Source organism: Prionailurus viverrinus, chromosome D3 (assembly GCF_022837055.1).
Source record: "Prionailurus viverrinus isolate Anna chromosome D3, UM_Priviv_1.0, whole genome shotgun sequence".
NCBI lineage: Eukaryota > Metazoa > Chordata > Mammalia > Carnivora > Felidae > Prionailurus > Prionailurus viverrinus.
In genome coordinates, this window is record NC_062572.1 from 33,049,453 (window position 1) to 33,075,119 (window position 25,667).

The 25,667-nt window shown below is 37.2% G+C and overlaps 1 protein-coding gene across 4 annotated transcripts in view; it reads right to left on the minus strand.

Annotated features, from left to right (window-relative positions):
- The window catches only part of CEP192 (centrosomal protein 192), a 160,915-nt gene that overhangs the window by 113,835 nt on the left and 21,413 nt on the right, over positions 1-25,667 (minus strand). For 3 of the 4 annotated variants that reach the window (XM_047826647.1, XM_047826646.1, XM_047826645.1), the window contains exons 7-12: positions 24,781-24,901; positions 16,297-16,445; positions 15,003-15,147; positions 13,316-13,449; positions 4,478-4,838; positions 3,885-4,028 (exon numbers count right to left, since the gene is read on the minus strand). In XM_047826647.1, coding sequence (XP_047682603.1) covers positions 3,885-4,028; positions 4,478-4,838; positions 13,316-13,449; positions 15,003-15,147; positions 16,297-16,445; positions 24,781-24,901 — 1,054 coding nt within the window. The remainder of the gene's footprint in view (positions 1-3,884; positions 4,029-4,477; positions 4,839-13,315; positions 13,450-15,002; positions 15,148-16,296; positions 16,446-24,780; positions 24,902-25,667) is intronic. The other variant, XM_047826649.1, reaches the window with a different exon arrangement.

Below are 25,667 nucleotides of genomic sequence, written 5' to 3' on the forward strand. Positions count from 1 at the left end.
CTGTTGCCAACATAGTTATAGTACCAAATTTTTAGATCACTGTCAATGAAATAACTGAAAAATAGTATCATGGAGTGGTTTTACTATGCATTTCTTTCCATGAGTAAGTTCCATGAACTTTTTTGGAATATTTAACAACCATTTTCATTTCATTTTCCATAAATTTTGTTTATACCTTTGCCCAATTCTACATTGAGTAGCTAGTCTTTTTCTTATTGTTTGTTAGAACTATTTACTACTAGGAAAATGGGCCTTAATCTGTAACATGAATAGCAAATATTTTTTCTCAGTTTGATCACTAATTTTTAAAAACTATTCACCAAAGCACAATATACATATGAAAAGTATATATAAGTGTACAACTCAATAAACACAACCGTGTAGCCAGATCAGTACCCCAGACGAAGAAAGAGAACTCTACTAGCACCCCAAAAGGCCCCTCGAGCTTCCTTCTCATCACTACATGCCCATCCAAGGGTAACTACTATCCTTACTCCACAGAGCAGGGTACATTTAAAATATATACAAATAGATCTACATAGCAGGTATCCTTACTCTGCTTTATTTCATCCTACATACTTATGAAATTCATGCATGTTGCTGCAAGTAGCTACACATCACTTATTCCCATTGCTACATAGCACTCCAATGTATGAATAAACACAATCCATTCTATCATTAATGAGAATTAGGGAGTTTCTAATTTGGAGATAAACATATAATGCTGCTATGAATATTTCAGTGTAGATCTTTTTGTTAACCATATGCCTGTACACTGGATATATAACTCTGGTGCAGAATTACTGGGTCCTCAAGTATGAAGTTAATAAAGTTCACCTCCAAAAGCTCCTGCTAGACAAGTTTCCGAAATGGTTCTATCACTTTACATTCCCACCAGTTGCACATGAGAATTCCATGACCACTCACTTTCTAAGTGATACAAACGTCAGAATATTTTATATGCTTTTCTATGTCTTAGAATTAAAGAATTTATTTTAGGGGTGCCTGGGTGGCTCAGTCAGTGAAGCCTCCAACTCTTGATTTCGGCTCAGGTCATGATCTCATAGTTCGTGAGTTCTAGCCCCGCACTGGGCTCCATGCTGTACAACTATCCACTATCCAGTCTGTACCCCCTTGTTCTTCCTAAATCAAGATGTCATTGAGCAAGCTTTAACTGTAACTTAACTTCCAATTCCTGGCTTATACTTCCAACTACCGAATATCTCCACCACAAACCACAATTATCCAAAATTCTACAATCTCTTCTGATTTTCCCATCTCAGTTCATGGTATTGCCATTTTCCCAAATAACTCAGACCACAAACTTCAATCTTTTCTTGCCTTCCTACTATCTCCTGAAATCCAGTCACCAAATCCTAACCATTTTATTGCCAGGTCTTTCACCAGCTGTTTGCTTTTCATTCTGTGACACCTAGATTTCCACAACATCCTAAGGAATCTCCCACTCAACTGTCCATCAGTACCAGAAGATGACTCACAAAGGTAGTTGGACAATCAAGTCTTCAGTGGCTACCTACTGCTTGCCAACAAGCCTCAACTCCAACATGGTAGTCAAAGCTCAACCCACTCCCTGGCCCTTTATACTTTATACCTTTCTAGCTTCACCTCTTCACCTTTTATTACTCTCCCTTTCCAAAGCTTGACATAAATGCTAGCTACATTAGACTATCTGCCAGTCTCAAAATATACCCAGACTTTCTCATTTCATTGTCTTTCGTTAGGTTTTCTATCCATTTGGAATATCTCATGCCCTCAAACATCTACCTCTTCAAACTCTTACCTCAAAAGCCACCTCCTATATGAAATCCCTGTCACCCACTCACACAAAAAAGTTTTTTCTGCTCTAAACTCCAAAACCATTTAGTTTGTGTTTCTTATGATACTGACTGTTGTTTTACACTCTTGTCTTATCCCTCTTGACTGATGAACAATTGCTTAAAGGCTGGAAAAATGCCTTATTTATCTCCACCATTCCCATCATTAGAAGTTTAAGAGGAGCTTAGTACAAGCAGCAGTTAGAATAACTTCTTCCTGTGGCATGTTCTGAGGCTATGAAAAATAAGACTAGGCTTGGGGAGCCTAGGTGACTCATTTGGTTGAGCATCTAACTCTTGATTTTGGCTCAGGTCACGATCCCCGGGTCATGGATCAAGTCACTACGTCAGGCTCTGTGCTGAGCGTGGAGCCTGCTTGGGATTCTCTCTCACTCTCCCTCTGCCTCTCTCCCGGGCTCATGCATGCACACTCTAAAGTATGTATTATGTATGTATAGATGTATGTATGGATGGATGGATGGATGGATGGATAGATAGATAAATAAATATATAAGAACAGGCTTGACAGGCCACTGAATGCCTTTCCTCATGGCAGGTTTAGAGGTGCTCAGGCACTGGAGGCCTCAGTGGCAGAGCATCTCCATAACCTAAGGCTCAAAATGCCATGTGTCATATGTACTGCAGACCTAACTCGGTTTTTCCTTGCATGGTCAGAGATTCTGCTAATCAAGAAACCTAGCTGATATTCCTAATGCTCTCATCCTTTGAGATTTATCTTTTCTGTCACCTTTCTCCCATCATTTCTACATTTCTTACGTTTTACTCTAAAATGGATTTTGCAACTGTTCACTTATCAAAATATTTCTTTTGTTCAAGACAGGATTTTAAAAGTGAGAATGTAGGGGTGCCTGGGTGGCTCAGTCAGTTAAGCATCTGACTCTCAATTTCAGTTTAGGTCATGATCTCATGGTTTATAAATTCAAACCCCAAGTCAAGCTCTGTGCTGACAGCATGGAGCCTGCTTGGGATTCTCTCTTTCTCTCTCTCTCTTTCTGCCTCTCTCTCCCTCCCTCCCTCTCTCAAATAACGTTAAAAATAAAAATAAAAAAAGTGAGAATGTAAACTGGGGCACCCAGCTGACTCACTTGGTAGACCATATGACTCTTGATCTGGGAGTTAAAAGTTCAAGCCCCATGTTGAGTGTAGAGATTACTTAAAAATAAAATCTTTAAGGAAAAAAAAAAAGTGAGAATGTAACCCTAAGGTCCCTTCCAACTCTGTCATATGAAGGTTCTAAACTGATGTAAAAGAATGACAGTCTGACTCACTGTCCTTGCTTAAAGAAAAGGCTCAGCTCATTCTGCAATGGTTAGCACTAACTCAAGCCTTTGTTCCTATAAAAACAGCTGAAAAGCTCAGTATTACAGTTGACCATTGCACAACGTAGGTTTGAACTGCACAGGTCCACTGACACACAGATTTTTTTTTTTCAATATAGAAAGTACAGTGCTATAAATGTGTTTTCCTTATGATTTTTTTTCTTTTTTTAAAATATCTTTTGAAAATGTTTATTTATTTTTGAGAGCATGCAAGTGGGGGAGGGACGGAGAGAGGGGAAAGGAGGATCCAAAGTGGGCTATACGCTAACAGGCTAACAGCAGCTAGCCCACTGTGGGGCTCGAACTCATGAACCGTGAGATTGTGACCTGAGTGGAAGTCGGACACTCAACTGACTGAGCCACCCAGGTCCCTCTTATGATTTTCTTATTAACATTTTCTTTTCTCTAGCTTATCTTATTATAAGAATACAGTATATAATACATGTAACACACAAAATATATGTTAATAGACAATGTTATCACTTAAGGCTTTTGGTAACCAGTAGGCTGTTGGTAGTTAAGATTTTGGAAAGTCAAAAGTTATACACAGATGCAAGGAGCTGGCACCCCTTATTCCTCACATTGTTCAGGGTTCAAATGTATAGTCCAAAAATGATTTGATGTGGTGAACCAATATATACAGAGTAATCTCAGAACACCATTAAAAACAATGAAAATGGGATAATAAGGTGGTTATCAATACACTTACAACCAGATCTGAAGTCTTCATTTATCTCATCAGTTAGAGCCATATTTAAAACTTGTTCCTTATTAAAAGATGTATAATATGCAAGGTCAGTGACCCATCTGCCCTCTTCATTTTGATAGACCACACTCTGTGGCAGATCTATTTCTAAAAAATCCAAAAATATACAATGACATATGAAACAAAATGATACAATATTCTGAAATAATTTTACTTAGTTGACCTATCTTAGATATCAACAGTATTGAAATCTACCCAAAACTAGTTTAAAAAAAGAATCCATTCCCACAAAAGTCCTCCAATGGTGGAAAAGCTGACCTTAACCCCAGGAGAAATCTATAATGGAGAATGAGGGAAAAAGAAAAAGAAAACTAAGACTTAAAATAGTATATGTCTACCAGATCTGTAAGATATAATTTTTAATCCATAAAACACTTAAATATTTTAATATGAAAGATTAGGCAAGTTACCCTTGAAAATATACTCTATTGTATAAACATTTTATACATCTTTATTTTTTTAAGCCTTCTTACTACACTATAGGTTAACTAACTAGAATTTAAATAAAAATTTGAAGAAAAATAAAACCTACTTACGCTCTTTACTCTTTTCAGTGGACTTGTAACATTCACATGTCCTTCTTTCACTTGTTGGTGACTGAAGAGTATCAGTGGAATTAATTTCATTGTCACTAACAGGCTTCAAAGATGCTCTGTCCATATATTTTTGAATGGACACTTTAGGAGTCTCCGTGTCTAAACATCTATCCACAGGTAAAACTGTTTTTGAACCAGATGCCAAGTGCTTATTTTGATGAAGAGACCTGGCCTCCAGCTTTAAAGGGTCCATTACATCAAAATCACCTTCACTGGCATTTGTGTCATGAAAATAAACAGGGTTAAATTTCGCATTAGTAGCCCTGATAGTCTTCACAGGAACTTCTTCTCTTGCCCTCTCCTTTAAAAATGAATAACAAAGTAGCCATAAGTTTTGTTTTTCATGACTCATTCCAAACTTTATGGGAAAAAATTACGTAGTAGATGTAAATGGTTATTATTTAAAGCATCAGACTATATAGTGTTCACTGTACTCTATTAGACTACATAAGAACCAATTTTAAGCAATATACCAAAACCAAAATTCATGCCATGGTCATTGCAAACATCTATCAACAGATTCAGATACCAAAGGTGAGCTCAACATGTTCATTATATTACATACAGGACATTAGAAATATCAGTTTCAACTCTTATAATTACCACTAAAACTCTCTAAAAGCATGGCAAGCCCATTAATGTGACCAGACTCATAAAATTAATATGAGTAACATCCTTTGAGAACAGGTGTACTAATATCTTTTAACAGGAGTAAAATAGCATATACTACAGATGCCCATGAGGTGCCAAATAACAACTGCATCAGACAAGGCAAATTAAGCCAGTGCCTCAAAACCATGCTCTCTGACATACTTTCCCAAATGGCATTTCTTATTCTTTCCTAGAATAACAACTGCTGAAAAAGAGCCCAAGTGCCTACAATACTTTTAGAAATCCAGCTACCACTGTAATTTCAAGTGCCAATAAATCCTGTAAGAGCAGTCTTTTCTGTCATGAGATGTATGATGACAAAAACAGCCTCACAAGTTTTTTGAAGTTAAAATACTAAAAGCAGGTAGTTCTACATAAAAGAAAAGATGCTGACTTTGAAATAAAGTCATAGGTTTAAATCCTACTGCCAGCACTTACTAACTGGGTGATCTTCCAAAAATGTCTTACAAAAAATAAACTTACATCCTACCTTATATCAAAATAAATTCCACACGGCTTAAACATTTAGATGCAAAAGTGCTAGGAGAAAATAGAGATGAATAGTTTTAAAGTCTTTAGTGGATAACATCTAAGTATAACACTCTCCTGGGTTAAAAATTTCCCAGCCTTAACCCCAGGTCCTGTAAACTGTAACCTTATTTGGAATCTGGGTCTTTGCAGATTAAGTTAAATTAAGGATCTTGAAATAAGACCATCCTGGAGTTAGAATGGGCCTTTAACCCAGTGAGCGGTGTCCTTATAAGAGAAAAAAGATTTTAGCAGGATACAGAGACACTGAGAGAAAGCCCATGTAAAGAGGAAGGCAAATATTCAAGTGATGCTGCCACAAGCAAAGAAAACCAGGAGCCATTAGCTGCTGGAAGAGGCAAGAAGAGGAGCCTTTGGAGGGAGCTTATCCCTTCCAATACCCTGATTTCCAATTTTGGGCCTCTAGAATGTGAGACTACATTTCTCTTGTTGCAGGCTAAGGTTCCAGCAGCCCTAGGAAACTAATACAAACATAAAAGTCTAAAAATGCATAAGGACTGGGAGAGGGAAGACCATCTTGAAGACACAGGGAGAAAAAGTCCATCTATAAGGCAAGGAGAGAAGCACAAGGAGAAACCAACCCTACTAAAACCTTAATCTCTGAATTCTCTAGAAGTGTGAGAAAATAAATTTCTATTGTTTGGCAAATGAGTAAATAAATACATAAAATGCATAAGGATCAAAATATCTCTTTAACATAGAAAGCTTATAAAAACAATACTTAAAATATGAATATTACAACAGAAAAAAAGACAAGGAGACAAAGAAATGCCAGTTAAAGACATAACTATTTTTCATATAGAATACTAGCAAAGAGTAAAAAAGAACCAGAATGAAACAGAAATTAAAAAAAAAAACAATAGATAGTATCAATGAAACTGAGTTGGTTCTCAAAAGATAAAGAAAACTGATAAACCTTTAGCCAGGCTTATCAAGATAAAAGAGAAAGAACTCAAATAAATAAAATCAGAAATGAAAGCAGTTACAACTGACACCACAGAAATACAAAGGATTATAAGAGAATACTATGAAAAATTATAATCCAACAAACTGGACAACCTGGAAGAAATGAATTAATTTCTAGAAACATCTTCCAACTGAATCAGGAAGAAATAGAAAATCTAAACAGACTGATTACTAGCAACAAATTAATCAGTAATCAAAAAATTCCCCACAAGCAAATATCTAGGACTAGATAGCTTCACTGATAAATTCTCTTAAAGAAGAGTTAACACCCATTCTTCCCATACTCTTTCAAAAAATAGAAGAAGGAATGCTTCCAAGTTCATTCCACAAAACCAGCATTAACCTGACACCAAAACTGTAGACTCATATCCCTGATAAACATAGATACAAAAATCCTTAACAAAATATTAGCAAGCCAAATTCAACAACACATTTATTACAATCAGATGTAATTTATTCCAGGTATGCAAGGATGGCTGAATATTCATAAATCAATCAACATGATACACCACATTAACAGAATGAAGGATAAAAATCATACAATTATCTCAACAGATGCAGAAAAAGTATTTGACATAATTCAATATCTACTCATGATAAAAACTCTCAACAAAGTGGGTTTAGAGGGAACATACTCAAATATAATATATAATAAACCCCCAACTAAATCATACTCAGTAGTGAAAAGCTTAAAGCTTTTCCTCAAAGATCAGGAACAAGACAAGGATGTCCACTCTTACCACTTTTATTCAACACAGTATTAGAAGTCCTAGCCCAGTAATCAGACAAGAAATGGAATAAAAGGCATCCAGATTGAAAAGGAAACAAAACTGTCACTATTTTCATATGACATAATACTATAGATAGAAAGCTCTAAGGATTCCACCAAAAACTATTAAAACTAATAAATTTAGTGAAGTTGCAGGATACAAAATTAATATACAGAAATTGGTTCTGTTTCAGTACTAATAATGATAAGTAGCAGAAAGAGAAAGTTTTTAAAATCCTATTTACAATATCATCAGAAAGAATAAAGTATCTAGGAATAAATTTAAGCAAGGAAGTGAAAGATCTATACTTTGAAAACTTACAAGATACCAATGAAAGAGGGGTGCCAGGTGCCAGGTAGCTCAGTAAGCTGAATGTCCAATTCTTGATTTTGGTTCGGGTCATGATCCCAGAGTCATGGGATCAAGTCCTGAATCAGGCTCCATGCTCGGCATGAAGCCTGCTTAAGATTTTCTCCCTCCCTCTCTCTCTCTCTCTTGCTCTCTCTCTCTCTCTCTCTTTCCCTCTGCCCTTCTCCCCCACTCACACTTTCTCTCTAAAATAAAAAAAAAAAAAGGAAAAAGAAAGAAAAGAAAGATGACCCAAATAAATAAACGGAAGGTAAACTATATTCATGGACTGGAAGAATATTGTTAAAATGTCCATACTACTCAAAGCAATTTACACATTTAATGCAATACCTATCAAAATACCAATAATATTTTTTACAGAACTAGAAAAAATAATCCTAAAATTTGTATGGAACATAAAAGTCCCCAAATAACCAAAGCAATGTTGAGACAGAAGAACAAAGCTGGAGGTATCACCATCCCATATTTCAAACTATACTACAAAGCTATAGTAATCAAAACAGTTAATGCTAAAAAAAAAAAAAAAAAATAGTTACAAGGGGCACCTGGGCAGCTCAGTCAGTTAAGCATCTGATGCTTGATTTTGGCTCATGTCATGATCTCACAGTCGTGCGACTGACCCCATTTTGGGCTCTGTGCTGGGCGTGGAGCTTGCTTAAGATTCTCTCTCTCCCTCTGCCCCTCCCTCCCTGCTCATGCTCACATGCACACGCTCTCTAAAAAAAAAAAAAGTTATGGTACAGGCACAAAAACAGACACAGAGATCAGTGGAACAGAACAGAGTCTACAAATAAGCCCATGCTTATATGGTCAATTAATCTAGGACAAAAGAGGAAAGAATATACATTGGAGAATAGCAATCTCTTCAATAAACAGTGTTGAAAAAACTGGACAGCTACATGCACAAGAATGAAACTGTACCACTGTCTTTCACTATATACAAAAGTAAACTCAAAATGAATTGAAGACCTAAATGTACCTGAAACCATAAAATTTCTAGAGGAAAACATAAGCAATAATCTCTTAGATATCAGCCTTCACAATATTCTTCTGGATCTGCTTCCTCAGGCAAAGGAATCAAAAGAAAAGTAAGCAATTAGAACTACATGACACTAAACAGCTTTTGCACAGCGAAGGAAACAATCAACAAAATGAAAAGGGAACCTACTGAATGGGTGAAGATATAATAAGTCATATATCCAATTAGGGGTTAATATCCAAAATTTATAAGAACTCCTAAAACTCAACACTCAAAAAATCTCAAACAATCCAATGGAAAAATGGGAAGAAGACATGAACAGATATTTCTACAAGGAAGACATACAGATGGCCCACAGACACATGAAAAGATGCCTAACATGACTCATTATCAGGGAAATGCAGATCAAAACCATGAGGAGATATCACCTCAAAGCTGTCAGAATGGCTAAAATATAAAACACAAGAAGCAAGTGTTGGCAAGGATGTGGATGTTGTGCACTGTTGGTGCGAATGTAAATTGGTATAGCCCCTATGGAAAATAGTATGGAAGTTCCTCAAAAAATTAAAAATAGAAATACCATATGATCTGGTAATCCCACTGTTGGGCATTTATTCAAAGAAAATGAAAATACTAATTCGAAAAGATATATGCACCCTCCATGTTTACTGCAGCATTATTTACAATAGCCAAGATACAGAAGCAACTTAGGTGTGCATCAATAGATGAATGGATAATGAACATGTAGTACACACACACACACACACACACACACACACACACACACAGAGGAATATCACTCAGCTATAGAAAAGATTTTGCCATTTGTGACAACATGAATGGACCTAGAGAGCACTATGCTAAGTAAAATAAGTCAGAAAAAAACAAATACTGTATGATTTCACTTCTTTGTGGAGTCTAAAAAACAAAACAAATGAATAAACAAAACAGAGACAGACTCATAAATACAGAGAAAAAAAACAGGTAATTGCCAGAGGGGTAGAGGGATGATGGGTAAAAAAGATGAAGGGGTTTAAGAGATACAGACTTCCTTGGGGCGCCTGGGTGGCTCAGTCGGTTGAGTGGCCGACTTCGGCTCAGGTCATGATCTCGCGGTGCGTAAGTTCGAGCCCCGCATCGGGCTCTGTGCTGACAGCTCAGAGCCTGGAGCCTGTTTCAGATTCTGTGTCTCCCTCTCTCTGACCCTCCCCTGTTCATGCTCTGTCTCTCCCTGTCTCAAAAATAAATAAAACGTTAAGAAAAAAAAAATTTTTTTTTTAAATAAGAGATACAGACTTCCAGTAATTAAGTAAGTCACAGGGATAAAAGTACTACATAGGAAATACAGTCAATAATATTGTAAAAACTTTGTATGGTGACAGATGGTAACTACACTTACAAGGTGAGCATTTCAGGACACATATAATTGTCAAATCACTATGTTGTACACCTGAAATCAATATAATCTTGTATTTCTACTTCAATTTTAAAAAAAGAAAAAAAAAGAAATGCCAGAATGTTGGAAACTACCTATCCCCTCAGGAAAGCTACTTAAAACAGTCTTGAAGTAGGAACGCAGCCAAATGATAGTCTCCAGAATCACTGCACCATCTGATGAAATGCACCTGAACCCTTTTGTGCTTGGCTGAGGAGCCAACAGGGCAAAGGTGGCAGCTAGGCATTGTGTGTGAAGTGAGAAGGGACCTAGGACTCACCTAGGGTGTGGGGCTCTGAGGAGAGGTTGGGGTGGGGGGGAGAGAGGGTTGGATGGGGAGACAGGCAGTCTGACCAAAGTACGGGGTCGGGGCCAGGGACCAGGTAGGGGCCAGGGCTGTGGGATTTGGACTGGCAGCCTCTATGTCAGAATCCTGCCTGGGCTCAATAGGGCAGCGGCATGGGGTCTCAGACAGCCACCCTGTCAACTCACATACATGCACTGCTGGGGGAAACCTGGTACTACATTATTTCATAATGACTTGTTTCCAAGTCAGAGTTCCCTATGCAGAACAGCTCCCTTGCTGTGATCTGATAATAAACAATACAAGCACAAATGCAGCTGCTTCGACAGTTTTCAAACCTAAATACAAAATTGGTTTTTGTTAATATTTTGACAGCGTAACTCTCTCAGCAAAACTTAAGAGTTAGGAAATGTGACAAGAAAAGAAAAAGTAAAAGCAATCCAAAGTTCTCTTAGGAGGTGGGGTTTTGAAAGGAGGTAATTAAAGTATTTCAAAGTCCTACCTTATTGGCATCTAGGGGAAACAAACAGGCAACAAAGCACTCTGGTGCTGATATCATCTGAAATAATGGCTGAAAAATATATGAATGCCCTCCAAATAAGGGAAAAACAGCATCCCTCATAGAATCTAACCATTGATTTAAAGATTTACCATTACTGTATGTGCCACTAAGAAAGAGAATACTAAGCTATGACATACTAGTAACTGTAAGAAACAGTGATTTCAGAAGTGTTAAAATATGAAAAATGTGGATCTGAGAATCAATGAAAATGCAAAGAAAGGCCAAATGTATAAAGAGGAAAGATGGGAAGAAGTGAAGGGGAGAGCAGGGATAAATAATGTAATAAAATTTTTGAAAATGATAAAATAAATATTAAATGAAGTAAATGTAAGAATAAAATGAAGAGTATCAATAATTACAGTAAGTGTTAAAGGATTAACTAGCTCATTAAAAAATAGACTACCAGAGTTTTGGGGCACCTGGGTGGCTCAGTTGGTTAAGCGTCCGACTTTGGCCCAGGTCATGATCTCACGGTTCATGAGTTCAAGCTCTGCCTCAGGCTCTGTGCTGACAGCTTGGAGCCTGGAACCTGCTTCGGATTCTGTGTCTCCCTCTCTCTCTGCCCCTCCCCAGCTCATGCTGGCACTCTGTCTCTGTCAAAAATAAATAAACTTAAAAAAAAAAATACAAAAAAAAGACCTCTCGCTCACGCATGCTCTCTCTCTCCCAAACATTAAAAAAATATTTAAAAAATAAAATTTAAAAGACTGGAAAGATGATCGTTATCTGGATTAGGGAAGAAAGGGAGAAAACAAAATAGGAACAGATGTATAGAAGAAACATACGTGAGAAAAGCAGATTAACATGGGGCCAGATTATAAAGCATTTTAAGGATTATTAATTTGAAACACCGAGACACAAAGAATATTTTATGTAGTATATATACATATATATGTACATATGTACACATGCATACAATCATACACATTAAAAACCTTTGTAACAAGATTAACCTGGTATTGACAAATGTAACGGAATGGGAAAAATACTGTAGATGGCAGGGCGCCTGCGCCTGGGTGGCTTAATTGGTTAAGCATCCAACTCTTGATTTCAGTTCAGGTCACGATCTCACAGTCATGAGATCAAGCCCCACTTCAGGCACTGCACTGACAGCACAGAGCCTGCTTAGGATTCTCTCTCTTCCCCCATTCTCTGCCCCTCCCCCACTTGTGCACTCACTCGCTCTCTCAAAATAAACATAAAAGAACATTTTTTTAATTTAATAAAAGAAAGTAAAAATACTATAGATGGCACAATAAATCAGACATGAGGTAGTAAGCATCTTGAATAGTGGTAAAGAGAATAAATAAGAAACAATAAACTTAAGACACAGTCCTTAGAACACACTGACAGAAATTAGGTTTTCTGAGCTTTAAAAACAACAATCCCATTATCACTTACCGCCTTAATCAGTCAAAGGATTACTATGAGGATAAATAACTGTCTCTACATATGTCAATACACACACTCCCTCCAAATTAAAAATCATCAAACAAATCCTGAGGCATACATTAAAAAGGGGACAAAGAATTGCTAAGAGCCAGAAATGACTACCAAATTTCAAGTGTAGGAGTAATGGGTTACCATTAACAAACAGAAAACAATAAAATGAAAAACAAACATGTTTGAGCAAGATGAATGGTTCACTTTTTTGTTTTGACACCAAGCTAAAGAACTTTTCAAATGAGTGATCTAAATGCAAGTCAATGAATACTTAAATTTAAGAAAATGTATGTAATTGTACATTTAACATAATCTTAGTGATCTCAAAGATACATACAAACACACACACAGAAACATTATCAGTAGGGAAATTTTTTTAAATTTCTTTAATGTTTACTTTTGAGAGAGAGAGAGAGAGAGAGAGAGAGAGCGAGAGAGAGAGAGCGCATTAGCAGGGAAGGGGCAGAGAGAAAGGGAGACACAGAATCGGAAAGCAGGTTCCAGGCTCTGAGCTGTCAGCACAGAGCCCGACGCAGGGCTCAAACCCACATACTACAAGATGATGATCTGAGCCAAAGTCAGACGTTTAACCAACTGAGCCACCCAGGTGCCCCAAGCAGGGAAATTTTTTAATACTTCTTTCTACATTTTCCAGAAGTCAACAGTTGTTGCTTTGAAAAAAATTGATACCATACAAAAGATTTTTTAACCCTTTCATAGAAAACTTAAAGAAAATGCATATAAACTTACTCTGCCATGATGTGACATAATACCCTTCAAACTGTCTGCCCTTTCTTTCTCTTGCTCAGTTCTCTGAGTACTAGAAGAAAATGATAACACACCATCTACATGCCTTCTACTATCTCCAGTATCTATAAATTTACCTGAAAAACAAGAAAAGAAATTAATGGAGCAAGGTCAAAGTTTCAGTAATCTAATATAATAACTGCTTCTTGCTATTTAAATTATTTCATGTAAACCTAACACTTAGCAACCATATGACAAATCATAGGACTTAGAAATCATATGATAAATATAGCAATTTGCATATAAGAGAAGGTAACCATCAGTAGAAGGCAACAGTAACTGACAAACTGCTACCACACAGAGAATTCATTTCTAATTCTCAAATGTTTGAATAAAACACACTCATTTGTAGGAACCAATGCAAGCAATACACACTACAGTATCTTTTTAAATTTATTTATTTTGAGAGAGTGAGGGAGCGTGTGTGAATGCAAGTGGGGAAGGGCAGTGAGAGAGGGAGAGAGAGAGAATCCCAAGCAGGCTCCACGCGAACAGCATGGAGTCTCACACGGGGCTCGAACTCACAAACCATGAGATCATGACCTGAGCCAAGATTAAGAGTCAGAGACTTAACCAACTGAGCCACCCAGGTGCCCTTCATACTGTAGTATTTCCTTTTTTTTTTTTTTTAAATATAATTTATTGTCAAGTTAGCTAGCATTCAGTGTATACAGTGTATATAGCTCTCGGTTTTGGGGATAGATTCCCATGATTCATTGCTCACATACAACACCCAGTGCTCACCCCCCAGTGCTCACCCCAACAAGTGCCCTCCTCAATGCCCATCACTCATTTTCCCCTGTCCCCCACCTCTGGTCCCCCCCCCCCCGCCTCAGTTTGTTCTCTGTATTAGGAGTCTCTTATGGTTTTCCTCCCTCCCTCTCTGTTTGTAACTATTTTTACCCCTTCCCTTCCCCCATGGTGTTCTGTTAAGTTTCTCAAGTTCCACATATGAGTGAAAACATATGATATCTTTCTCTGACTGACTTATTTCACTTAGCATAATACTCTCTAGTTCTATCCACATTGCTGCAAATGGCAGGATTTCATTCTTTCTCATTGCTAAGTAGTATTCCATTGAATATATAAATCACGTCTTCTTTATCCATTCATCAGTTGATGGAAATTTAGGCTCTTTCCATAATTCATATTGCAGTATTCCTAATAATACTAATGTACTTAGGTATTATTAAAAACTCTTTTGAAAGTTTTAGACTGTTTAAAAATCTGAAGGAATGCAATGATTAATACAGGTTACATTATACCAAAGAAATGACACTTAGCAACCATATGACAAATCATAGGACTTAGAAATCATATGATAAGGGGCGCCTGGGTGGCGCAGTCGGTTAAGCGTCCGACTTCAGCCAGGTCACAATCTCGCAGTCCGTGAGTTCGAGCCCCGCATCAGGCTCTGGGCTGATGGCTCAGAGCCTGGAGCCTGTTTCTGATTCTGTGTCTCCCTCTCTCTCTGCCCCTCCCCCATTCATGCTCTGTCTCTCTCTGTCCCAAAAATAAATAAATGTTGAAAAAAAAAATTTTAGAAATCATATGATAAATGATTTTTCTTTGGAAAAAAGGCAAAGTCAAACACAATTTAAGAACAATGGAATTGTATTTTAATACTTACTGATCCCAGGCACACAAACAACATGGCCTTCTTCAGACTCTTTGTGGATTGTTTCAGAATTTCCTGAAGAGTGTGAGCCATGGGAAGTCAGAGAGCTGTTATTTTCTGATTGAGATTTATAGTTTAAACTACCATTTTCATTTGCCTGTTTAAAAAATAACTTAGTTGTATTATTTTTTTAATTAAAATAAAAACTTTTTTAGGGGAAAATGATGAGAAGCAGAGAATGACTTCTTGACAAAAGGATGCCAGGTAATTAATAACATAGAAGGAACTGGAAACATCACCAGTATAACCACCACAGGAATAATTGTTTCTAGGAGGCCTCAGCAATAATACTAAATCCAGTTGGCAAAAGGTTCTTGGGGAATAGAAAGCTCACAGGGCCTCAATGTGTCATCCCCAGATTATTTCTTGATAACAAAGGAGCAAAGAAAGACACTTACACAAAGAGACAGCTAGCCAACACCACATTAACCAAGATTATCAAACACAACATCACTAAGAGTTGGACAAAGAGACTCCCATGTCTCCTGATGTAATACAAGGAGAAGCACACAATATCCTTATGTTTAATCTTAACCTGTTGACAATGAACATGCTTAATTTGAATTGTCAAAATGTTTAATCTAATCAGTAGGAGGAAAAGCAATCAGACATACCTAGTTTACGAGTCATTTTACAAAAAAGGCCTAGATTTTACATAACTTTAATGACATGGAAGAACTACAAATCAAAATACTAAAGAAACATGACAACCAAAAGCAACTGTAATCGTTGATTAAATCCTGATTCAAAAACAATAAAAGTAAAGGGCATTTTAGAGGCAACTGGGTAAATGTAAATGAATACGGACGATATATCCATTTATATTACTGTATCAAAATTAGATAACAGAATTGAGATTATGCAGGAAAATATCTTTATTTGCAGGAGATAAATGTCAAAGTATTGGGATGCCATGTCAAAATATCTGTACATGCCTCTCAAATGATACAGGAAAAAAGTATTCATGGAGGGATAAAGAAAATGTAAAGATGGCCAAATGTTAACAACTGGTTGATCTGGATAAGGGGAATACACATACATGTTCATTGTAATATTCTTCCATTTTTCTGTAGATGAAGAAAAAGTAAGAAGCAGGAAAGGATGGGCAAGGTATTTCTCATAACTTTCTATCCAGAAAAACAGAAACCAAAGAAAACCAAATTTTGTGTTTTATGGTAATATATAAAGGGACCCGTAACAGTTTTCTAAAGTCAAATTTCTGAAAAACCATAAGACTGGAACATACCTGAAATGGATCATTTGCAGGTAATTTAAAATCTTTTTCTGGGCGTTCTTGTCCTTCTAGGTCTTCATATAACATTCCTGGAATAGCCAGTTGCTCAAAATAAGCCTCCAAATGTTCATCATAAAACTCTTCATCATCAATATCATCATCTATCGGTAAAATGGGAAAAAAATAGGAAATTTTTTAAGGTACTGACTGAACTATAAATAATATTTAATCAAAAAGGTTGATAAAGACTTCTGAGGAAGAAGACAGAGTAGGAGGACCCTAAGTTCAACTAGTTACATGGATACAACTAGATAACACCCACATCAGTGTGAATAACCCAGAAAAGGATCCGAAGACTGGCACAACAAACACTCCACAGCTAAATGTGGAGAAGAAGCCACATCAAAGAGGGTAGGAAGGGCAGAGACATGGTCAGGAGCTAAATGAACCCATGGGATAGTCTGCAAAAGGGAGGGACTCCAAGGGTGCAGAGGGATTTCACAGGTTCTTAACAATCACTAGGGCATAACACCTGGAACTTTAAAAATCAGCAGGCTCTGCTCTAGCAGAGCCAGGAGGGCAAGAGGAAACGGAGTCCCTGCCTTTTAAGTGACAGCACAACAAACAGCCCTGCAGAGACACAACACAGAAGCAGCAGTTTGAAACGGTATGTGGAGGGAGATGTGGGAACTAATTCTGATGCATTTGCTAGGCAGGCAGGGATCACTGGGACACTTCTCCAGAAAAAAAAGGAGCTGACAGGTGCCATTTCCCTTCCCTGCTCCGCAGCTTAAATACACAAATACCTGTGGGGACCAGTGGGGTGAAGATGCTAACAGTGCGCTCCGCATTCTCCTGTGGACACACCTCTTCCAATACACTTTTGCCAGAGCTCACCCAAAGTAGTGCCACAAGTCTGGCAGTATGCAAGCAGCCCTGATAGGGGCCAGCACCACTCCAAAGTGACTCCTGCCCCAGGAAAGGAGAAAGAAAACCACACACACCGGTCAGATTGTGGTCCTGACAGTGGGCTGAGGGCAGACAGCTGATCTGACTGCAGACCTACCCACCAACGAAAGCTTCTCAGAGGACAATACAGGGAAAGCACCTTGCAGTTTGATGTTACCACAGCTCTGGCAAATGCCTATTCTGACTCAACTCAAGCCCAAGGCAGTGCAGAGTGGCCCATTACAACATGGGGAGTAAACCCCGCCCAAAACAGACAAAGAGAAACTCTGCAGATGACTGCACTGAAGGCAAAAGTGGCTTGACCACAACAGCAGGATACACACAACACACACAGGAGATGCCCCTAAGTGGCAGGTTCTGGTGAACAGGGGACACTGCACTGTAACACACTAATGACCTCTTCTTCATAAGCCACTACTTTCAAGAGCAAGAGATGTAGCTGACTGTTGAACCACATAGAAACAGACACAGAGAGTTAAATGAAATGAGAAGACAGAGTAATATGTCCTAAGTGAAAGAGCAGGACGAAATCACAGCAAAGACCCAAGCAAAAGGGAGATAAGTAATATTCCCACTGAGAATTTAAAGTAATGGTCATAAATATATGCACTGGGGGCATCTGGGTGGCTCAGCTGGTTTAATGACTGACTCTTGATTTCAGCTCAGGTCATATATCTCACAGTTTGTGAGCTTGAGCCCTGCATCAGGCTCTGCACTAACAGCATGGAGCCTGCTTGGGATTCTCTCTCTCTGCCCCTCCCACACTCGTGTTTTCTCTTGTTCTCTCGCAAAATAAATAAATGAAACTTTAAAAAAAGAAGATACACAAAGGACTAGGGAAAAGAGTGGAGGACATCAGTGAGACACTTAACAAGGAAACAGAAAACATAAAAAAGAACCATTCAGAGATGAACAACTCAATAACTAAAATTTAAAATACACCAGATGGAATAAATAGACTAGGTGAAGCAGAGGAACAAATTAGCAACCTGGAAGGCAAAGGGATGGAAAACAAGCTGAACGTTAAGAGAGAAAAAATAATAATAATAAAGTGAAAATAGACTTATAGAACTCAGCAACACCATCAAACATAATGACATTTGCATTATAGGGAAGGAGAAGAGAAAGAAGAGAGAGAAGGAAAAGAGAGAGAAAGGGGGGAAGAAAATTTATTTGAAGACATAATGGCTCAACACATCCTGAATCTGGGGAAGAAAACAGAAATCCAAATCCAGAAGGCACAGAGAGCCCCCAACAAAATCAACTCAAGAAAGTCCACACCAAGACACACAGCAATTAAAATGGCAAGAAGCAGTGATAAAGAGACAATTCTAAAAGCAGCAGGAGATAAGAAAACAGTTCCATACAAGTTCCATACAGTTCCATACAAGAGAAACCCTATAAAACTATCAGCAGATTTTTCAGCAGGATTTTGCAGGCCAGAGGGACTGGCATGATATATTCAGTGTGCTGAAAGGAAAACACATGCAGCCGAGAATACTCTATCCAACAAGGCTATCATTTAGAATAGAGAGAGAGAGATACAGTTTCCCAAACAAAACTTAAAGGAACTCAAGACCAGTAAACCAGCCCTACAAGAAATGTTAAAGGTAACTCTGAGTAGAAAGACTTATATATAGGAGTAAGAAAAGCACATAGCACAAAATCAGTAAAAATAAGTGTATCTATAAGAATTAGTCAAGTGACTCACAAAATAAAAGGATGCAAAGCATGACACCATATACCTAAAATGTGGAGGGAAAAGGAGTAAAGAATGGGTTAAAACTTAAGTGGCTATTAAAATAATAGATTGCTATATGCAGAAAATATTATATACAAACCTAATAGCAACCACAAATCAAAAATCAATAATATATATTGAAATAATGAAAAGAAAGGAATCCAAATACATCACTAAAGAAAGCCAGCAAACCATGAGAGGAGACAGCAAGAGAAAGAACAGAGAAGAACTACATAAACAGACATAAAACAAGTAACAAAATGGCAATAAGTACATACCTATCAATAATTACTTTGAATGTAGATGGACTAAACATTCCAAAAGACACAAAAAGTGATGGAGTAGATAAACAATGTAAGACCCATCTACATGCTGCCTTTAAGAGACTCATTTCAGACTTAAAGAAACATGCAGATTGAAAGTGAAGGGAAGAAGCATTTCTTAAACAAATGGAAGTGAAAAGAAAGCCAGGGTGGCAATACTTACTGGGACAAAACAAAGACTGTAAAAAGAGAAAAAGAAGGACACTACATAAACATAAAGGGGACAACCCAACAAGAAGATATAACAATTAGAAATATATATGCATCTACCATGGGAGGACCCAAATACATTAAGCAGCTGAAAATAAACATACAGGAAGCAATCAACAGTAACACAATAATAGTAGGGGACTTTAACACACCACTTACAGCAATGGGCACATCATCCAACAGAAAATCACCAACAGTGACTCTAAAAGATACATTGGACCAGATGATCTAATAGATATATTCGGAACATTCCACCCTAAAACAGCAGAATACACATTCTTTGCAAGCACACATTCTCCAGAATAGATTACAGATTAGACCACAAAACAAGTCTCAACAAATTCAAAAAGACTGAAGTTATACCATGCATCTTTTCTAACCACATGCTATGAAACTAGAAATCAAACATAATAAAATATCTGGAAAGAACAAAAATACATGGAGGTTAAATAACATGTTACTAAGCCATGAGTGGTTCAATAAAGATATCAAAGAAGAAATCCAAAAATACACTAACAAATGAAAATGGGAATACAACACTCCAAAATCTTTGGGATCCAGCAAAAGCTGTTCTAAGAAGGAAGTTTATAACAATACAGACCTATCTGAAGAAGCATGAAAAATCTCAAATAAACAACTTAACCTTACAAATGAAGGAGCTAGAAAAAGAAGAGCAAAACCCAAAAACCAGTAAAAGGAAGGAAGTAATAAAGATTAAAGCAGGAATAAATAAAAGAGAAACTAAAAAAATAGAACAGATGGATGAAACCAGGAGCTGGTTCTTTGAAAAGATCAACAAAATTGATAAATCTTTAGCAGGACTCATAAAAAAAGAGAGAATGGACTCAAATCAGGAATGAAAGAGGAGAAATAACAACCAACACCACAGAAATACAAGGGATTATAAAAGAGTATTATGAAAAGTCATATGCCAACAAACTGGACAACCTAGATGAAATGGATAAACTCATAGAAACATATAACCTCCAAAAAGTAAATGAGGAAAAAATAAAAATACCGAACATACCAATTACCAGCAATGAAATTGAATCAGTAATCAAAAAACTCCCAACCAAAGTCTAGGACCAGACAGCTATGAATTCTATCAAACATTTAAAGAATAGTTAGTATCTATTCTTCTCAAATTACTCCAAAAAATAAAAGAAAAAAGAAAGCTTCCAAATTCATTCTATCATTACCCTGATACCAAAATCAGATAAAGACACTATAAAAAAAAAAAAAAGAGAACTACAGGGCAATATCTCTGATGAACAGAGACACAAAAATCCTCATATTAGCAAACTGGGTCCAATAATATATTTAGAACAATATTTCACCACAATCAAGTGGAATTTATTCCTGGAATGCAAGGATGTTTGATATTCATAAATCAATCAACATGATATATCACACTAACAAGAAAGGATAAAAACCATATGATCATTTCAGTAGATTCAGAAAAAGCATTTGATAAAGTACAGTATCCATTTATGATAAAAACCCTCTACAATGTAGGTTTACAGGGAACATACCTCAACATAATGAAGGCCATATATGAGAAGCTCATAGCAACCATCATACTCAGTGGGGGAAAACTAATCAAAGCTTCTACGGTCAGGAACAAGACAAAATGTCCACTCTCACCACTTTTATTCAACACATGACTGGATGTCCTAACCACACCAATCAGACAACAAAAAGAAATAAAAGGAATCCAAATTGGTAAGGAAGAAGTAAAATTTTCACTATTTGCAGATGACATGACATCATATGTAGAATACCCTAAAGACTCCACCAAAAAACTATCAGAACTGATAAATGAATTTAGTAAGGCTACAGAATACAAAACTGATATACAGAAATCAATTGCATTTCTATACGCTAATAAAGAAGTAGCAAAAAGAGAAATTAATAACCCCATTTACAACTGCACCAAAAATAATAAAATACCTGGGAATAAACTTAGCCAAAGAGGTGAAAGATTTGCACTCTCAAAACTGTAAAACACTGATGAAAGAAACTAAAGACACAAATGGAAAGATCTTCTAAACTCATGGACTAGAAGAACAAATACTATGTGCATACTACCAAAAGCAATCTACAGATTTAATGTAATCCCTATTAAAATACCAATAGTTATTGTTCACAGAATGAGAACAAATAGTCCTAAAATTTGTATGGAACCACAAAAGCCCCTCAATAGCAAAAGCAATCTTGAAAAAGAATAACAAAACTGGGGGCACCTGGTTGTCTTAGTTGGTAGAACATATGACTCTTTATCTCAGAGTCCTAATAAGTTCAAGGCCCACAGTGGGTGTGGAGCCTACTTAAAAAATATAATAAAACTGGATGTATCACAATCCCAGGTTTCAAGATTCACAACAAAGCTATAGTAATCAAAACAGTATGGTACTGGCACAAAAACAAACACATAGATCAAGAGAACAGAATAGAAAGTGCAGAGGGCACCTGGGTGGCTCAGTTAAGTGTCCAACTCTTGATTTCGACTCGTCATGATCTCACAGTTCATGGGTTAGAGCATGTAGGGCTCTGTGCTGACAGCATGGAGCCTGCTTAGGATTCTCTCTCTCCCTCTCTCTCTCTCTCTCTCTGCCTCTCCCCTGCTCATGTTCTCTCTCTCTCTCTCTCTCAAAATAAATGAACTTAAAAAACAAACAAAAAAAAAGAACAGACAGCCCAGAAGTAAACCCACAATTATATGGTCAATTAATCTTCGACAAAGGCAGCAAGAATATGTAATGGGAAAAAGACAAGTCTCTTCAATAAATGGTGTTAAGAAAACTAGACAGCAACATGCAAAACAACGAAACTGGACCAATTTCTTACACCAGGGTCCTAAATGTGAGACCTGAAACCATAAAAATCCTAGAAGAGAGCACGGTGGGTTATGTCTCTGACACTGACCATAACAACTTATTAGATATGGTCTCCTCAGGCAAGGAAAATAAAATAAAAAATAAACTATTGAGACTACATCAGCATAAAAGGCTTCTCAACAGCAAAGGAAACAATCAACAAAATATCTGAAAAAGGGGTGGTATCCAAAATATATATAGAACTAATACACAACCAAAAAAACAATCCAATTTTTAAAAATGGGCAGAAGACATGAACACACATTTCTATAAAGAAGACATACAGATGGTCAACATACACATGAAAAGATACTCAACATCACTCATCATCAGGTAAATGCAAATCAAAACCACAATGAGATATATGACCTCATACTTGTCAGAATGGCTAAAATCAAACACACAAAGACAACAAGTGTTGGCAAGGATATAGAGAGAAAAGAACCCAGTGCAAACTGCACTGCAGCCACTGTGGAAAACAGTATGCAGGTTCCTCAAAAAATTAAAAACAGAACTACCCTCTGATCCAATAATCACACTACTGGGTATTTACCCAAAAAATACAAAAACACTAATCCAAAGGGAGACATGCATCCCTGTTTATTGCCTCATTATTTGCAACAGCCAAATTATGGAAGCAGCCAAAGTGTCTACGGATAGGTGAATGGATAAAGAAGATGCAGTTCACACACACAGGAATATTACACAGCCATTAAGAAGAATGAAATCTTGCCATTCACAATGATGTGGATGGAACTAGAGTCTATTATATTAAGTGAAACAAGTCTGTCAGAGAAAGACAAATACTAAATGATTTCATTCATATGTGGAATTTAAAAAACAGAACAGATGAACATAGGGGAAGAGGGGGGAAAAAAGAGTGGGGGGCAAACCATAAGAGACTCTTAACCATAGAGAACTAAACGTTGATGGAGGGAGAGGAGAGGGGCTAGGTGATGGGCATTAAGGAGGGTACTTGTTGGGATGAGCACTGGGTGTTAGTGATGAACCACTAAATTCTACTCCTGAAACCAATATTACACTATAGGATAACTAACTAGAATTTAAATAAAAACTTGAGACAGAAAAAAAAAGAAAAAATCAAAAATAAATACATACATAAAAATCTAGCCTACTAAAACAAAGATCTATATAAACTCAATCTATGATTCCTTATTCACAATTCCATAATCCAAAATATCTAAAAATTGTGGCAGCAAAACCTGTCCTTAATTTATAATTTGTATTTATCCCAATCAGTTCATCAGCCTGACCTTCAAAGCCATGAATAATTTGGTCCCTTCCTACCTGTCTGAGTTTGTTCCCCAATTTAGCCTCCTACAAGTGCTGTAAACCTGCCACACAAAATCACAAGAGTTTGGCTAGTCTCCAAACATGGTCTAAAATGCCCCTACCTTAGGGCCTTTACAAGAAGCTATTCCAGCTTCCTGAAATATACTTCTCTTCCCAGATCCATGTTAGGCCTATCACAGGTCTTTTCAAGAAAGAGGAAAAAATGCATCACCCTTTTTAAAAAGAAATTTTTTAATGTTTCTTTATTTTGAGACAGAGAATGAGTATGCATGCACATGCACAAGGAAGGGACAGCAAGAGAGGGAGACAGAAAATCCAATGCAGGCTCTGTGCAAGTCAGACGTTCAACTGACTGAGCCACCCAAGCGCCCTGCATCCTTTTCTTTTCTTTTTTTAAATTTTTTAATATTTATTTATTTTTGAGAGGGACAAACAGAGAGTGAGTGTGAACAGGGGTGCGGCAGAGAGAGAGGGAGAAAGAATCCAAAGCAGGCTCCAGGCTCAGCACTGTGAGCACAGAGCCCAAAGCAGGGCTCAAACTCACGAACTGTGAGATCATGACCTAAGCCAAAGTCAGATGCTCAACCGACTAAGCCACCCAGGCGGCCCACCTACATCCCCTTTTAATAAGGCTTCACAGCTACCTTCCTCAATATCAGAACTCATTTGTTACCCTCCTACAATTCCTGTACAATTTGTACTGCTGACACACATCTGATGTAGTCAGAAGGTTGGCTGTGGATCTCTGTTCTCACTTGGCAAAACTTTCAGAGAGCAGAGGCTAAATATTTCATTGTTCCCCCAGTTTCTTAACATAGTGCTTTATACTCTGGTCTCTAATGATAGTAAACTGAGGAATGAGGTAAATCATACCAGGATTCATAATAAATAAGTTTTGAAAAATCCCATCACTCAACAGAAGTGACCATTTGAGTATAGGTATGGAGGAGATGAAGAAGAAGGCAAAGAAACAAAAAGCTGGCAATGATTACTGAAACAAAGAAGCAGAAAGACATGGAGCAGCAAGGTAAGGACTAGGAAAACACAAGTCACTTTACAGTACCAGAAGAATCGTCCAAGCTTGTCAGTGACATAAGTTTCTCATTTTCTAATAAACTAGTGTGGCTTAAGTCATTGTTTGGATTCTTGTCTTCAAATTTCTTTCCAGCATGAGGAACAACAATCTGTAAGAAATAAAATGCAAGTAAGAGAAGCAAACTCATTTCTTTGAAGACCACAGCACAAGGTTACAAAAAAGACCGCCAATGTGCTCACTCTGTGTAATTCACAATTTAGGTAATAAGGGCTAGCTGTTTTATTATGAATCAATAACTTTCTTCCTGCCCCCGTGCCACCTTCCTTCCCTGGCCCACCCAATGAGACACTGTTAAAATTTAACGTCTTAAATTGTGTGAACGATGCTCGAGGACCTAATATTCTAGTCAGTATACAAATACCCAGATGAATTTGAACACAAGGCTTGCTTTGGATTCCACAGCTTACATTGGAATCACAGATTTTTCTGTTCCTCAACCCAAGAACCACATAACCCTAAGGGCACACAGCAGTTTGCTAAGGGCATTCAAAGTCCAGAATAAAAGTTGATGTTGCCTTCTAAGTATCAATTTTATTTCACAATCATATTAATTATGTATCAGACAATACCATCTTTAAAATTAGATTGCAAAATGCATAGCAATTTTTAAGACAAAAACTTGGTCTCTCTGTGCAATTGCATACTTGCAGAGAACAGTGCTGAATTATGCTCATAAAAATCTAATGATGTGGAATCTAAAAAAAACACAAATGAACAAACAAAAAAACAGACTCAAACACAGGAACAAACTGGTGGTTCCTGGAGGGGAGAGAGTAGAAGGATGAGTGAAACAGTTGAGTAAGCAGTCCAAACTTCCAGTTATAAAACAAATAAGTCACAGAGATGACGAGTAC